Source organism: Cyprinus carpio, chromosome B18, assembly GCF_018340385.1.
Source record: "Cyprinus carpio isolate SPL01 chromosome B18, ASM1834038v1, whole genome shotgun sequence".
Classification (NCBI taxonomy): Eukaryota; Metazoa; Chordata; class Actinopteri; order Cypriniformes; family Cyprinidae; genus Cyprinus; species Cyprinus carpio.
This window is the reverse complement of record NC_056614.1, coordinates 19,862,343-19,879,599: the sequence shown is the minus strand read 5'-3', so window position 1 is coordinate 19,879,599 and position 17,257 is coordinate 19,862,343. Positions and strand designations below refer to the sequence as shown.

The 17,257-nt window shown below is 34.9% G+C and overlaps 1 protein-coding gene across 1 annotated transcript in view; it reads left to right on the top strand.

Annotated features, from left to right (window-relative positions):
• si:dkey-246g23.2 (solute carrier family 66 member 2) overlaps positions 1-7,507 on the top strand; it is a 45,669-nt gene extending 38,162 nt beyond the window's left edge. The window contains exon 5 of the mRNA XM_019122101.2: positions 3,025-7,507. Coding sequence (XP_018977646.2) covers positions 3,025-3,199 — 175 coding nt within the window. The 3' untranslated portion in view covers positions 3,200-7,507. The remainder of the gene's footprint in view (positions 1-3,024) is intronic.
• Positions 7,508-17,257: the final 9,750 nt, after the last annotated feature.

Below are 17,257 nucleotides of genomic sequence, written 5' to 3'. Positions count from 1 at the left end.
GTATAACTTTGAGATCAGACATAGAGGACACATTTCCTCTCAAAGCACATTAAGCAGGATGTTTTAATGGAGATTTCTGGCTATGAAACATTTCCATTTTATGAAAAGTTTTTCAAATGGAAAGTATAACTTTCAGGATCCCTATTGCCCCTTTCCAGTTTATCGTTATACCTCATTCACCTCCATGACACTTTTTTTTTAGGTTGTTTGGAGAACCAACTATCAGCAAGTGCTCCAGGACTATGAAGATAAAGTGCCTAATCTATTTGATTTAGTATGGAAAGTTCCATAACAGGACATTTTAGCACTGTAAAATATCTAAGAGCTAGATAAATGATGATATTTCACACTGTTGTTAGCGAACATTGCATCTTCTGCCAGCAGATGTTCCTACATCCTCATTCACAATCTTCCTGTGACACCAAAACAGTGCACAGGCAGTGATAAGAAAGAACGTAATGTACAATAATCAATGTCATGTTGAGATGGGTGGGTTTGCAACATATAGTAGACAGCTAGCCAGAATGGACCATTTCATTACTGTAGATGTCTGCTTCTGCTGCCCCACGTTGTGTGAAAGACTAATTTCTCTTGTCGGGGCAATTGCCATGAGCACGAAAAGTCCAATGCTCATTCCTCTCTGTCTGTGACAGCTGATGTATAGTCTGTTCTCATCTTTAGACCACCTTTTTTTTCCCTCTTTACACTTGAATGAAATGAATGAACTCATTCAGCATAAATACCGCTGAGAATGCAGTGTCTATCCTTTGCTGCTTCTTGGAAGTTTTTACAGCTAAACTTTTTAAAAAAAGAAAAAGAATTGACATTTACAAAATATTGTGCTTTGGTGATCCCCAAAGCATCCTGAAGATGGCTCGGTCCATGTCCCAGGATCCACTGTTCCTGTCTGACTGTTCCATCTCTTAACCTCAGTTAAAGGTTAAAGTTTACACTTAAAGGTCAAATTGACATTTAAATGTAAATTTTCTGCATATAATGCATAAATGTATCCGTATATAGCTTCTATGAGCCATAATATACCTTAAAGTCTGCGTGAACCGGAAGTTGCAAACGACTTTTCTCCAGTGTTGTGACGTATTTCCAAGAGAAACGAAATACTAAATGAGGAAAAATAGTGGGCATGGCTTTATTTTCCATCTAGCACCTGATTGGATCTAGAACCAAAAACGCACCTCCTCGCCATCTCTCCTTTCACGCGCTGTCAATGCTAGCAAACACACAGGCAGCCTGTCTACTGTCAGTTGGAGGGGCGTGTTTATGGATGCTAAGCAGTCACCCAAACCGTCAAACCTACGTCATCAGGGGAGGTCCTCCAATGCAGAGGGGAGGGGCATTTTCAGATTTTGATTAAAGATTACGAAGCCAAACATTTTTTGTGTGTGGATTGACTTGCATGGATGAATTGTTCACCACAAAACGATCAATTTAGGCAAACAAAGTAAATATGGTCAATTTTGATTTCAGTTGGACTTTAAGGATAGTTCACCCAAAAATGAATATTACCCCATGATTTACTCACTCTCATGTGTTTATAACTTTATTCTTTCAGACAAATACAATAGAAGTTATATAAAAAATGTCCTGGGTCCTTCAAGCTTTATAATGGCAGTGAATAGGGGTCGAGATTTTGAAGCCCAAAAGAGTGCATCCGTCCATCCATCCATCATAACAAGTGCTCCACGTGGCTCCGGGGGATTTAATAAAGGAAATCAGCAAAGTGATGCGAAAAATATCCATATTTAAAAATTGTAAAAAGTAATCTCTAGCTTCCGCTAACTGTTGATATGCGATATTAACGACGCCATTGTTTATAATACAACTGGAGCACATGCTGCTGAGGTGAGGGGCGGGATGGTTGCCGTGATTTTGCCAAGTAAGACATGTTCCAGGATCAACATCTTTTGTTGATCCTGGATCAACATTACTGTCCAAAAATATAAACTTAACCCAATCCCTACCCCAAAACCTACCCCTACCCATAATTTATTCCTAAAATCAGTGTGAAATTATAGCTGATTAAAAAGAGTGTAGAAGTACCTAACCCCGATCAGAAACCTAAAACAGATATTTCCTGCAAAAATAATCCCTCAATTCTCATTGGTTGATTGAAATGTTGTTCCAGGATCAACAAGGATGTTGATCCAGGAACATTTTGTACTTGGTGAAATCACGCTCTCCGGGGCGGGACGTTTAGATGTGCACTAGAGGCGGTTTAGCCAATCACAACACACTGGGCTAGCTAACCAATCAGAGAACACTTCCCACATCTAAGAGACAGAACACATAAAAACAAAAAAAAATCAGTGCGTTTATCAGAGTAGGAACAGAGCGGTGTGGAATAAAGGTAAATTATGTGAAAAATAATGTTTTTTTTTGTTGTTGTTGTTGTTTTTGTTTAAACACGTTAGGCTGCACCCCATAAACACAATCAAGCCTAGAAAAAAAACAGTGAACCACCCCTTTAATATAACTTTGTATTCGTCTGAAGGAAGGAAGTCTTATACACCTAGGATTTCTTTTGGTGAGTAAATCATGGGGTAATTTTCATTTTTGGTTGAACTATCCCTTTAGGTTTGATAATTGGAGTCTACCTGTTTCCTCACCCCTTCACAATTTTATATAAATTTTATATAAATAATTGCATCCTCCTCTGAATTAAATTAAGTGTAGCTGAAAGCTGCTCCCCACTGCACTCAATTGCACAAGACTTCAGAGACTTAAATGTGTGAGATATACAGATGTATGACTTTATCAAGTGGGAGGACAGGACATTGTACAATACATTAGTCTGATGTATTAGTGACGCCTTTCAAAGGTTTTGAGTGGGGTTCATTTATCCGAGCTTTATAGCTGAATGGGATCTTTGCAACTTCTGAGAGATTTTTCATATGTTTATATTTTTATATATATATATATATATATATATATATATATATATATATATATATTTCTGAATGTTTCAATATAATGTTCCATTTCTCTGTCTCTTTCCCTTTTTTTCAGCGTAAAGATGGTGCTTTTATGGACAGCTGGTGACATCTTTAAGACCACGTATTTCATGATCAATGAAAGCCCCACCCAGTTCGTGGTCTGTGGTGCAGTACAGATCTTAATTGACATTGCCATTCTGCTCCAGGTGGGCTACTACAGCCAGGACACCAGAATCAAACTGGGCTGAGATCACTACAATAATGATGGTGATCAACACTCCTAAATTAGGACATTCTATGTGCTACTTACCTGCAAAACTACATGCTTTTACTTTTCCAAAAAAAAAAATAATAATAATAATACACAGTGGGGTTCAAAAGTCTGAAATTGCTGGTGAAAATAGTTCTATTTTGCTTTTCTCTCATTTAATATAAATTAAATTTAATGTTTATATTTAATAATATACTTATTTCTTATTTTATCTAATGTTTTTATTAGAAAGTGCCTTATTAGCATGAAAATTTGAGTGAAAAGTTACATTGAAAATGTTAATTTATTTGGAGGAAAAAAAAACCATTTAGTTGTATTAGATTTATTAGTTGCAATACTTCTTGGTTTCCTTTTTTTAATCCTAAAACTTCTATTAAATTTATTTTTAATTTGATTTGATTTTGCATCCCAGATTTTCAATTTGGTTTCAGTCTGTTGAACCCTGCTAGATAGATAGATAGATAGATAGATAGATAGATAGATAGATAGATAGATAGATAGATAGATAGATAGATAGATAGATAGATAGATAGATAGATAGATAGATTTTTTAGATTTTTTAATTCAACAAATGCATTCAGGGATTTTATTTTATTTATTTTTATTTATTTATTTAAAAAAAAAAAAAAATTGGCCTCTGTCAGTTAGTCACATCTTACCAAACACCAAGTTTTTCATTCAAAGAAAAGTGAACAGGCCTTATATGCACAGGTTAGACATCTTTTTACCTTTTTTAAATCAACCAAGAAAAAAATAAAAACATTTAAGTCCAGCCAACAGATTCACTACAAGCTGACAAATGAATGCCCCTTCACTTTATTTTTTTTAGATTATTTGTATTTTGCTAGCTTTTGTGAGAGCCAATATGCTCTTAGTTTTCTTTAAGTGCTGGGAAATGCATGTGCCAAATGTGTCTGCCACATCCTGGATTCAAACTGCTAGCTCACTTTTTTTACAATTTGTGTTCCTTTTTTTTTTTTTCATTTTAAAGCACTTAAATCATTGTTACTTGTATAGTTGCACACACAAATCCATATTTTAAGCAGCAGATTAATGTTATACTTTTAAATCTAAGCCTTTGAGTCAAAACTAGTTGCTGATGAATGATTACCTAACTTTAATTACCAAACCATATCAGTGGAAATGCACAAGGCCATGCCATAAATATATAATGCCATAAATATATAATGCACAACTGATTTATCATGTATGATTGCAATGCAAATGAGAAAAAAGACAGATTTGTTCTGTTTGGTTAATAAAGATCAAAAGTAAAGTCCCTTTTCCCATTAATTTCAGGTAATTTTAGTGTACTGTTAATGCCAGTGTTTTGTAAAATATGTTTTTTTATCCATGGTTTTTGGTTTAGAAAAGTAGAATTAAAAATGTGTAATGTTCCAATGAAAAAGCAGTTGCAGTTCGTAGTAACCACACAAAGCCAATGATGGACATCTTTGAGCCATTGGGTTCATAGTCCACTATGACAATGAATACTGTGCCTCAACCAGTCATATATCATCCATGTTTATCCATGCATGTCACACCAAGATGAAGGGCAGCCTATTCACAAATATTGACATTTAGACTGTTTTTATGTCTAAGTTGATGGGACCGGTGAGAAAAAAATGCAGTCGCATCAACTCAGATGCTTCTGCGGTTGATCAGATATGAGGAGACCTCATCATAAAATAGTTCCACTCTATTAAGTTACCACTCACACCAGCACTGAGTTTTGTGCTATTTATCACCGCAAAGAAAAGGTCACTATAACTTTAAATCCCACTATAGTCCCAGGCTGCTCAGGGAGGGCTATAGATGTAGCCTTAAAAAAGCACTTTCAGATTCCATCTCAGTTTTGGCTTTCTTTCTGCCCATGTTTAACCGTAGGGATTTCAACATGTCCATGGACTGATTAAGCCCGTTGGCTCCTTTAGCATTAGTTGATCGTCAAAGTTTAGCCGTTGGTTATTACAGATGGTCACAAAGCCTCAGCTGTTTACTCCGTGCATGGGCAGCTTTATTGGCTTTAGCTCTCATTGTGCTAAGACTTTGTGTGTGATAAATATTTGTTCTGTTGTGCTGTTAACCGACATATCAACATATCTGACCCCAGCAAAGGTCAAAACCACCAACATATTTAGTCACAGGATGTGTGAGCCCACTCTCTTCCGAATAAAATACATTGCATTAATGCTGTTCTATGCAATACATATGTTTGAAAATCTTATGGAAATATGTACTTTTGTACATTTTAAGTTAATATTGTGTAAAAACAATATTGTGTAATGATATAAGTGTATGTTAAAAAGTTCCATTCAAAAGTTTGGGGTCCTTTTTTTTGTTGTTGTTTTTGGATAAGAAGAAATGTCTTTTGAGCACCAAATGTAGCATATAAGAATGATTTCTGGTCATGTGACACTGAATACTGGAATAATGGCTGCTGAAAATTCATAATATTATTTATCCTACCATCCTCAAACTTTTGAATGGTTGTGTTGATGGTATTTTTTATTTTTTTTTTGTCCTGACTCACACCAATACACTCCTTAAGAGGAAAGATTTATTGATCAGAGGTTGTGCTTTCATAACTCAGGAGACATTTTGGGAGTATTATCAGTTAAGATTATCGCTTTTTCATTTAAATTTTCTTAGGAACAGTAAAAACAATGAAACAATGGCGGACTGATGACAGTCCAGTCGGTGCTGAAATGCTACTGTCAATCAAACTATTGTGGGAGGGGCCTGTTTTTGTGATGTCAAACAGACAGGCATCTGAGATTGGCTCGAATTGAGAAAGGGCAAATGATTTAACAAGATTTAAAAAAAAAAAAAATTCTGGGTGGATTTTTTTTTCATTATAGGGTGGTTGTGTGCACACACTGCCAACACACATTTCAGTTCAAACAACTTGTAAAAGTGCATGTAGCATCCGATAACCCCTTTAATACCTCACTTTCACCAAAAAATAATAATAATTGTAATCCAAAGACTTCATGGATATGTTTCTGCTGTGTCTGTTTGTTTCCAGTTTTCAGTGTTTTGTTAGTTGCACATGACTGCTGCAGTAAATAGCTTTGCCAAGCTTTGTAATTCTCCCATCATCAGTGAGGAAATCGCACTGATGAGCAAGATAACGCTCTATTATGTGTTTAATGTCGTGTGATAATGATCATTTAATGTTGCCTTAATGGTCTGAACATTTTTGTCATTCAGGTCAAGAAGGTGCCTTTAAAAGTGACATGACAAATAATCTTTACTTGTCATTATTTCTACAGCATTATGAACATAATTATTACTTTTTCAGGATGTTATGGCATTATGTACGGGATATATGTATATGTGTGTTTGTGTGAGTTCGCACACACATTAAATGACTGGGATGTTACTATATAAAATAATCCATGTAAAAATAAAAACATAAAATATGATATCCAAACAATACTCTGTATTTTTGTCCTTTATTTATTTTGTCCTCGTATCCTGTTGTGTGAATACCACATTGTCAGCATGTTATGTAAGAATATCTGTATTGCTTGTTGAATGTTTTTTGTTTGTTTTTTGCTGGATTTTTTATCTTTGCAGAGCTCCAGCGACATACTTGATTTAATAACATATGATGCATGATTGCATATTTGAAATTACATGTAAATTGCTTGTGTGACCAGTGTAGTGGGGTGTAAAATTGAAAAACCAAATTCCATCGTTTCCAGTTTCTGTACTGAGCGTGTGTGACAGAAGAAAGTGAATGACCATTACTACTAATAAAGTCAGCTTCAAATGATCAGAAGGGGTTCATACTGCACTCTGTCCCACAGTCCTGAACTTAACAGTACTGCACTTTACAAGGCTGCATAATCAGTTGGTGTCAGCAGTGAAAGAGACTCGGTATGAAATATTCAAGGTTGTGGAGGAGACTGGATTATATATGAGAGACTAAGCCTGCAGAATACCTGTATCCCTCCATTAATCGAAATCCCATACATTAATGATATGGTACAGGATGTCACATTGATAACTGCGGGAATCCGGGGTGTTCTTGGTCAGAATGGGGACGTTCAGGTGGGCGGTAGAGAGGAGCCTGACGCAGGGACAGGGAAATGATGGATTGAGTTTCCACATTTGCTCGTTTTAATCTCCTTCTGTAGACACAGTCCATTACAACAATGAAAGCAGACGTTTCACGTTTCAGAGGCTTCAGCAGCACAAAGTAAAGCAAGAACTGACAGTTAACGATATGTTAGTCAGGTCAGATTTAACTCCAAAATCATTACATTTCCATATACACACACTACAGTCTAAAAGGTTGGTGTTGGTAAGGTTTATATGATTAAAAATACAGTAAAAATTGCAATATTTTAAAATATTATTACAGTTTGAAATAACTATATATTTTAATATATTTTAAAATTCCTTTCTCTAATGGCAAAGCTGAATTTTCAACATCATTTCTCTTCATTGTCACATGATCCTTTAGAAATCATTTAAATATGTTGATTTAATAATGTTGTTTTTATTATTATTATTATTATTATCAATGTTAAAAATAGTTTTTTGTATGAATCATGATAATTTTTTAATTCATTATAAATGTTTTACTGTCAGTTTTGATCAATGTAATGTGTCTTTGATGATAAATTAAAACAAATCTTACTAACCCTGAACCTTTTAATTGTATTATATACATTTTGTTTATTATTATTGTGTATTATTATGTATGTATATTTTTTATTTAAATTGTAAAATAAATTACACATTATTTTTTTTTATTTTAATTATTATAATTGTTTAAAGAATAATTATTTTACTCATACAATACAATACATTGTGGTAATGAGAATTTGAGGGAACTGAGCTTAAACTGTCATTAAAATAATTTCACTACAAAGAAAAAAACATAATTTATGCAAAAAATAATTCAGTTTCTTTTTTCTTTCTTTTATTGTAATATTGGGGTGAAATGTGACCTGTGCATGTTTTTATCAAGAGATTTACCACTTTCACCAGTGTTATGTCAAGAATATTATGGGGACAAATGTGTGGTTGATTTCTCTGATATCTAATGACAAATGATTGTTGCTCAACCCTCTTGATGGACACCTTATGTCATGCAGAATGTCTCTGCTATGCTTTAAAGCTGTTCTTGAGATGTCCTGATAATTGGTGCTGGGTTGACCTGACGTAATATGACCTGACCTCAGTTATGGTACATTTCTCCTTTGCCTTCATATCGGTTTTCCCATTTATATACAGTTACGTGAGAGAAAAGACATTTGTGTCATCTGTAACACAATTGATCTTTGTATTAACTTCCTTTTATAGACACAAAAACATGTGAAATGTTGCCAAGGGAGCAGTGCTTGAGCATGATGTGTGTGTTACCTAACTATAGTGCAGGTGTCATATTTCACAGGACATAAGCTACTTTGATAAGGTCAGCATGCCAGAAAGTATGTACTGTACAATAATGCAATGCTTTTTAAGGTTCTTAAAGCGTGGAGTGTGTGTCTAGATTGAGCTGGCAGTGCTGATGTATTGCAGATGCTTTATGAAGTATGTGGGCAGGGGATATTTTTTTTCCTAATTGCACACCATCAGCTAATGGGGTCAAGGGGTCATGCTGTACTTTAGCTCTTTACTTGAGATAACATTACAGATATCATTACACGTGTATGCATGTGATACGCTCCGTAGCTCTTTAAGATGTTGCCTCAGACGGTAGGCTAATCGATAATCAATTGTCAGGGAATTCAAACACAGTTTGAAGATGAGGAATGCTTTTGAGTCTAATCAGCCTTGATGAGCTAAACAAATGTGGAGCACTTTCACAAAATCAATGATGATTTGAATGATTTTATATTAGACTTAGATACAGAATGTACATACACTGCTGGTCACAAATTTGGGAAAAAAAATGTTTTGGAAAAAAAGTATCTTATTTGATCAAAATTATAGTAAAAAGCTGTTTGGTTTTTTAATAAGGGTTACAAAACATACATTACATTCTACATACCTGCATACATTTTTTCTTGCTTTCATATTTCCCACTCTGTATTCTAGCATCGCTCCGTGTTTTTCATCAGTCTAACATGTAAATAATGTAAGGACCATCATTAGTACTGACTGATCTGTCTGTCTTCATCTCTTTCTGTCCTGTGTGTGAACAAAGTCTTGAACAGACATTGGGGATGCTGCTTCACTCTATGATGGAGTGGCTCTGTGATCCTATTTGTTTTAAACGTTCATTAACGCCTCTTTCAGTCTACCCAGGCTAAATTATTCAATCTGTTAGTGTGATGAGAGGGTCTCACGCACCAGAAGAGGTTGAAATATCTTCCTTGTCGCTAAACTACACCTGACAGTCTGCTGCACCATTCAGCTCAACCGCAGGGAAATGTTATTTTATTTATTTATTTTCATTTGTGTTACCACAGCATCATACCTTTGTTCACAGAATTTGAAAAGGTGTACCTTAAAATGGCAGCATTTTTAGATATTATGTGATCGCATTTTTATATCTGCATTTATTTATTTATTTTTTTACTTTTGAATGAATGTCGTAGCCATGTATTTCGTTATATATATATCTTTTGTAGTTATATCTTTTTTAATTTGAGAATTAGATGAAATTTTAATAATATAGTTAAAATAATAGTTATTTTACGCTACCAGTCAAAAGTTTTGAATCATTAAGATAATGTTTTTGACAGAGGTAATTAAAAAATGCTGATCAATAAATAATATTTCTTATTATTATATCATGTTTAAATCAGTTTTTGCTGTGGAAACGTGATTTTTTTTTTTTTACAAAATTCATTTATAGATAGAAAGTTCAAAAGAACAGCATTTATTTGAAATATAAATATTTTGAAACATTATTAATCCCTTTGATGTCACTTTTGATAAATGTAATGCATCCTTTCTGAATGTGTATACTATATATATATATATATATATATATATATATATATATATATATATATATATGTATATATATATATACGTATATATATATATATATATATATATATATATATATATATATTATATATATATACGTATATATATATATATATATATATATATATATATATATATATACGTATATATATATATATATATATATATATATATATATATATATATATATATATATATATATATATATATATTATATGGCCCCCCATTAAGGCTACTAGCCCCCCATTAAGGCTACTAATATATATATATATATATATATATATATATATATATATATAGTATACACATTCAGAAAGGATGCATTGACATTTTAAATTTAAATTGTACTTTTTTGCATATTTGCATAGCCATGTACTTCATTAAGTTATATATTTTAATTTAAAATGGAAATGAAATTGTAAAAATGTAATTATTATAAAATATGATTTATTTACACTACTAGCCAAAAGTTTGGAATCATTAAAATAATGCTTTTGACAAAAGTGATAAAAAACAGTAAAAACAGTGTTCAATAAATAATATTACTTATCAATGTTGAAAACAGTTTTTGCTGTTAAAGATTTTTGTGGAAACGTGATACTTTTTTTCAGTATTCAAGTTATAGAACATTCAAAATAACAGCATTTATTTGAAATATAAATATTTGAAACATTAATCCCTTTGATGTCACTTTTGATAAATGTAATGCATCCTTTCTGAACGTGTATATATACAATTTCATATTTCAATATAATATCATTGAAATTTTTAATTTGAATGGTACTTTTCCTTATAATATTAATCATTTTGACTATAGAAAATGTAAATGTGTTCACCTATTGAATTAAAAATTAAGTATATTTTACCCTATATGTAATGTTAACTCACAGTAAAACAATTACTTGTTTTTTTCCTGAAGAACTTTTCCTTTCTTTTTTTGAAATTTTTTTTGTAGTGCTTTAGCCGTGCTATTTATTACTTTTGCTTCCCTCTGGATTTTTCTTTCTTTCATTCTTTCTTTTCTGTGTAAGGTCAGGCTGTCAGCTCTCACAGCCTTGCAGACAAACTGCAGCACCAACAAACTGACTCCGTCACTGCGGCTGATACTGTGCACTGCTTCTGCTGTTCCAAACATTAGCAGAGTGACTTCCCTGAATGACTTCCTCTGAATGCCCCCCGGGCTCCTTTACCCGAGCAATTACCCCTCAATCTGATTGAGGGCAGTCTCCATCTCAGCCAGAATCACTATGCTACACCATATTTAAATCAATATCGGTTTCTCTCCCACCAATTACAACTTTTTTCTCATTACTTGTAATTCAAATGAAACAATCACTAATCGAGCTGTTTGGCAGTGGAGCTATTTTCTGCTCACAGGTTATTATAAGCCATTTTAAATTACTATGTAAGTTTATGATGCGCAAAAACTTTCCCTTACATTCCTCCATTTAATAACGGGGAATATCGATTTAGTTTTTTAGCATAATGATGAGGCATATATTACTATGACTGATATAGATCATAACTGTCATTGTCTTCTCATGCATGCTATAGGCACACCAGAGAAAATGTTCAACTGGGGAATTGCAAAAAGTCATGAAAAGGCTTTGGAAATGGAGCGTAACAGCATTATGAAGGCATCTGTGAGAGATTATGAAAGAGGAATATCACTTTTGTTTATGGCCACACCTCTCCTCTTGCTTTTAAAGGGACAGTTCACTCAAAAGGGAAGGTTCTGTTACCATTCATCCTGACCTCAAGATAGATATTTTGCAGAATTTCTATACTGCTCTTTATGTGCTAGAATCTAAACTGAAGTATCAAACATAATTTATTTATTTTCTTTATATATTTTTTACCAGCGTCTATTTTTATAGATGTTAGTAATACTTTTAGCTAACATCTTTTTCGGGTAAGCGCGACCTCTCTTAACCTCCCATGAAGAGTGTTCAGAGAGCAGAGGAGACATTAGGAGTCAAACTGACATGGTGTTTCCCAGCTCAGAAATGGCTGGTGCGTCTCTGTGTCCTCCCTCACATCACAGAAAATGAGATTTCAGGAACAGAACCAATCATTCTATTTCCAAACGGCTCCCAGGCAGGCTTATATAAAGACATGAACGAGTGGAGGGATTTTATTAAACCAATGATATTTCAGTCCAATCAGAGAAGTTGCCCGTGATTACAGTTTCTTGCACCGCTGTATTAAATAGAGTGTGAAATTAAGATGTAATTACTCAAGCATGTGAATAATGACTAACCTGTCTGCTATCTATCCATCCATCCTCATTCTATAGTTCTCTGTCCATATGTTGTTTATCTATCTATCTATCTATCTATCTATCTATCTATCTGTCTGTCTGTCTGTCTGTCTGTCTGTCTATTGTTCTATCATTCTGTCTGTCCATATTGTCTCTCTGTCTGTCTGTCTTTCTGTCTGTCTATCTGTCTGTCTGTCCGTCCATCCGTCCATCCATTTTTTTAGTTACAAATTACAATTCTATAAATTTCTTTGATTTTCAGTTCATTTTACTTCTACTTCCTTACATTTATTAGAATTGGACCGCAGCCACACATTTATTGTTCTGACGTTGTGCGTATCCTCTCCATGTGAATGTTATAGCATTAATCCAGTGTCCTTGAAGCTCCTTGCATTTGCCTGCATTGACAGTGCGCTCATGCCATAGCCACAGCCTCTGGGAAACGCAAATATATTTAGCTCTGAGGCTAATCATTATTTCTATCCACACTTGCTGAGCTGTATCTCCTTCTATCAATCACTGCTCCCATCTCTCTCACCTCTACCATACCTGTTCCTTATGCCCCCTCATTTCAAATCATCTCTTTGGTGAATAGCTGCAGAATGTGTCCTTGCCATACATCGCTATACATGGTGTCCCCCAGGGTAGACCCCATTGTTAGGCATGACTCTCATTTCATGGCAGGGGACGTCAAGGGCATCCTGGTCTATCTCATGGCCTGCTCCAACCACCTCCCCCCTGGCAATTATTATTGCCCATCCCTTGGCCAGTAATCCCACACAGACTAATTAAACAGGGTCAAAACTATTACAGAACGTAGTATGGGACCCTCCTTGTCACTGTTGAAGGTGACCATGAGCACCTCATGGTGCAGGTAGTGTTTGATGCTAGTAAGCATTTCAGATAAAAAGTTACTAAATGTATAATCTTTTATATAGCTCTGCTTGTTCCTGTATATTTAATTTTTTTTATATCTTAGGTGGTGGTTTATCTTTCATTCTCTCTATAGCATTGATATTCACTGCTTCTCATGTTGCCGTCTCAAATAGAAATGGATTCACATTACATGGTATAGAATTCATCACTTTAGTTTCAGTAGGGCTCTTGTGCAACTTCAAACTTCAGGCAAGCTTTGGTGATCTCCAAAACAAAATATATCCATCATTAAAGGGCTTAAATGACGATGCTAAAAAATAAAATTATTTTGTGTATTTGGAATAATGCAATGTGTTAACACGGTTTGAGGTTCAAAAAACGAATTATTTACCACATACCGTGCATTATTGTTGCTCCTCTCTGCCCCGCCTTTCTGAAACGCATAATTTTTTACAAAGCTCATTGTTCTGAAAAGTGCGGTGTGCTCTGATTGGCTAAAGCTATCCAGTGTGTTGTGATTGGCTGAATAAATCAAGCATGTGACGTAAATGTTACACCCCTCACCATATTTGGAAACACACAGCATCTCCACGACATGCCAGCAGCAATAATACTACAGCGAGAATAAATGTTATGTCTTCTTTCTTTGCGTAACATTTGGTTGATGTTATGCAAATCTTCCAACAAAGTGACATGCACGTGGGGGCATGTTTAAGTGAGGCATTTTAGGAAGGCGTGACAAGTCTTAACTTTTTTTAAAGAATATCTCTTTGGGTTTGAGACTCTAAACTGGCCCTCAGTCAGAGCACTTATGAACAAGTTCGTTCAATGTTGTAATGAAAAGAAATGCGATCATGAGAAACCAAGACCATTTTTACAAAGTTTAGTTTCAATGAATTCCAACAAATCCAACTCTGGCAGGCATAGCAGAATCACTAGCTGGAAATGTGCATTTGAGGATTTGTCTGTTTCAAAATGCTGGATATTGCAGGGGACTTCACTTCATTTAGACATAAAAAAAAACTATGAGCCTTCGCCTCATTTGCATAATTTCTTCATTTTATATATGTTCACCCTTCTCATACTCTTCTCGGGTGAAGTGTTCACCAGTCCAGGTAGGGTTTGGCTAATCCATTATGCGGACAAAAAGCCTATTTTCCAATGACAGCCTTTCAAACGTAGCTGTATATTCTGACTGGTGCTGACTGCAAACTGCCATTGAGATGAATAGGAATGCTGCTAACAGATAGTTTTCAGCAAGTATTGCTGGCCTCTTTGGGCTAGATAGGAGGGGAGAGTTCTTCGGAGAAGGTGAAAATCTTGCCTAGATTAAATGGAAATTTAACCCCTTTTGCCCTGCAGACACTGGACCAGACCCAAGCAGTTTTCAGAAGACTTACTTTTGCTCATTTTCTATCCCATCAACAGGACACCTCCTGAAAAATTCACCAACAGGTTGATACAACATCTAGTTCACTCAGTGGACCTGACTTGCAGATTGTTCTTTAGGTTCAGTCTTCGGCTTTTGGTGACATCGGATGAAATCTTTAGTGGTTTGTTCCCTCTTCCTTATTTTTCTTCTGTCTTTCTCCCTCCCCTTTTATTTTAAATAATGAATGTCCTGTGTAAGAGAATCTGAGCTTGGGAAAGACTGAGATCATTGAAAAGGATCCTGAGCATTGTGGGTTAAGTTTCCGTGTAGTTTTAAGCACTGGTCAGGTCGGCAGACGAAAAGTAACAATTTTTGGAGAGAGTAAGCATTATATAGATGTCATCCTACTCTGTAATATTGTGCTGAAATATTCAGAGCCTCATGTATGATATGCTCACCGAAGCTGCATTTATTTGATCAAAAATACAGAAAAAACAGTAATATTGTGAAATATTATTACAAAATGCCATTTGAATATATTGTAATGTATTCCTGTGACGAAAAGCTAAATTTTCAGCAGCTGTTACTCAGTGTCTTTTTAATGCATCTTTGCTCAATAAAAGTATTATTTATTTTTTAAATCTTTTAAACGGTAGTGTATATGCTTTATATTATATATTGTTTGTATGTCTATCTGTCATTTCTCTCTTCCTCCCTCACAGACAGTGTGATGGCACCACAGCGGGTTTTATTGCCCCTGGTTTTATTGGGTTTTATTTTAAAAACTGTTCTGTCAGGAACTTACAGAGTTATTTAGTACTTCGTAATGATGGACAGAGCAATGCCTTCAGCAATAGCAAACTTTTTTTTATAAATGCCCAGAGATGATCATAAAAAACCAGGAGCATTCTCCTCGCTTCTTAAAATTGATCACAGGATGGGCGGCTTCTGTGTAAGCACCTCTCTTTTCCACTTCCTCTCACCTGTCCCTGACCCTCTTCACAGTGCAGCGTGAACACTGAAAACACATTAAACAAACCCAGTGATTTATCACAGGCTGACCTATGGTGACACTCAGGCTCTCCCACACCTAAGGGTAGATTGATGGGACCAACAACATAAAGCCTTTAAAGTTGTGACCTTTCAAAGTCCTATCTCTGATTTTTCCTCTTTCTTTGGTTTTTATTAGCAGTGGGATGTGAGAAAGCATTTGTACCCTCCATTCTACACCTGAACAGTGTTGCGGTCACTGTTGGTAACTGCTGAAAGATCACAAGTGAGTCCAACAGGTGGTCACTTATAACCAACCAAAGTAAGTAAGAAGTTAATGTATATTCTAAATACTCCTAAGTGTATTGTATTCCATTTTGAACATGTAGAATCGTGATGTGTGTTTGTAAGTAAGGTATAATGTTCAGTCAGACAGTCATTATCACAAATTAAGCTCCAACAGGGTCTGGTATCGTCCCGAAGGGATCTATTTTCTTGTCTGAATGTACATTATATATGGATTATAATGGGGAAGTCGTGGCCTAATGGTTAGAGAGTTTGACTCCTAACCCTAAGGTTGTGGGTTCGAGTCACAGGCCGGCAATACCACGACTGAGGTGCCCTTGAGCAAGGCACCGAACCCCCAACTGCTCCCCACTTATCAAATAATAAATGCACATGAATAATTGATTTAAGCTGAAATCACACTATTGTTTGAGAGGAAAGAGGCTGAAGATTAAGTCAGAAGATTATACAAATACATATATTTGTGCAAAACAATATAGAGGTCATATACAAAAATGTCTGACTGCTGAAACCAGTCTCATGTATCATCAGAGTTATGTATTTCTGAGAGATGTGTAATAAATTGTAATAGGTTCTTGGTATTTAAATGTAAGATTTGTATTGTTAACTATCAGGGGGGAAAATATGAAGAAAAAAATCAAGATAATAGAGGGGTTTTTTTTCTACATAGAGGAGTAAAGGAATATAGAGTATAAACAACTCTTTTCATAAACCTTGTTTCTTTATATTTGTTGGTTTGTTTTGTGAATACCAATGAAGAGATTAATATGAGACCAGAAGGAAGAAAAGAAGAAAATTAGCTTTTGAAATGAAAGATCTCATTAAAAGCCCCTTATCTTTCTCTCTCTCTGTTTACTATTTTCTCTCAATTTTCTCTCACACCTCCAAGATCTTCCATTTTTCGGATAGCCTCATGACAACAGCTGGATATTATGTGGTTTCTGACCATCCATATGTGTCTTTGTTTACACCCTTTAATATCTGTAGGCAAATCTGCTCTTCTCACCATATGTGTTGCTCTCATTTCTGTCCACTATACATTATGTTTCCCTGCTGTGACGTCAAAATGGACCATCTTTACATTTGATATTGGTAATTATGTTGAGAGTGGAGGTGAATGCACCATAACCATATCAGCAATGGATTAGGAAAAGCTCTCCAGTTCTGCCCTTTGAGACCCAGGGCGGTGGATTCAAGTTCCATTTACAGAGTTTACTTCCTGCTCCACTACCAGAACAGTTTCCATAAATAGAAACACAAAGACTGCTGTAGAC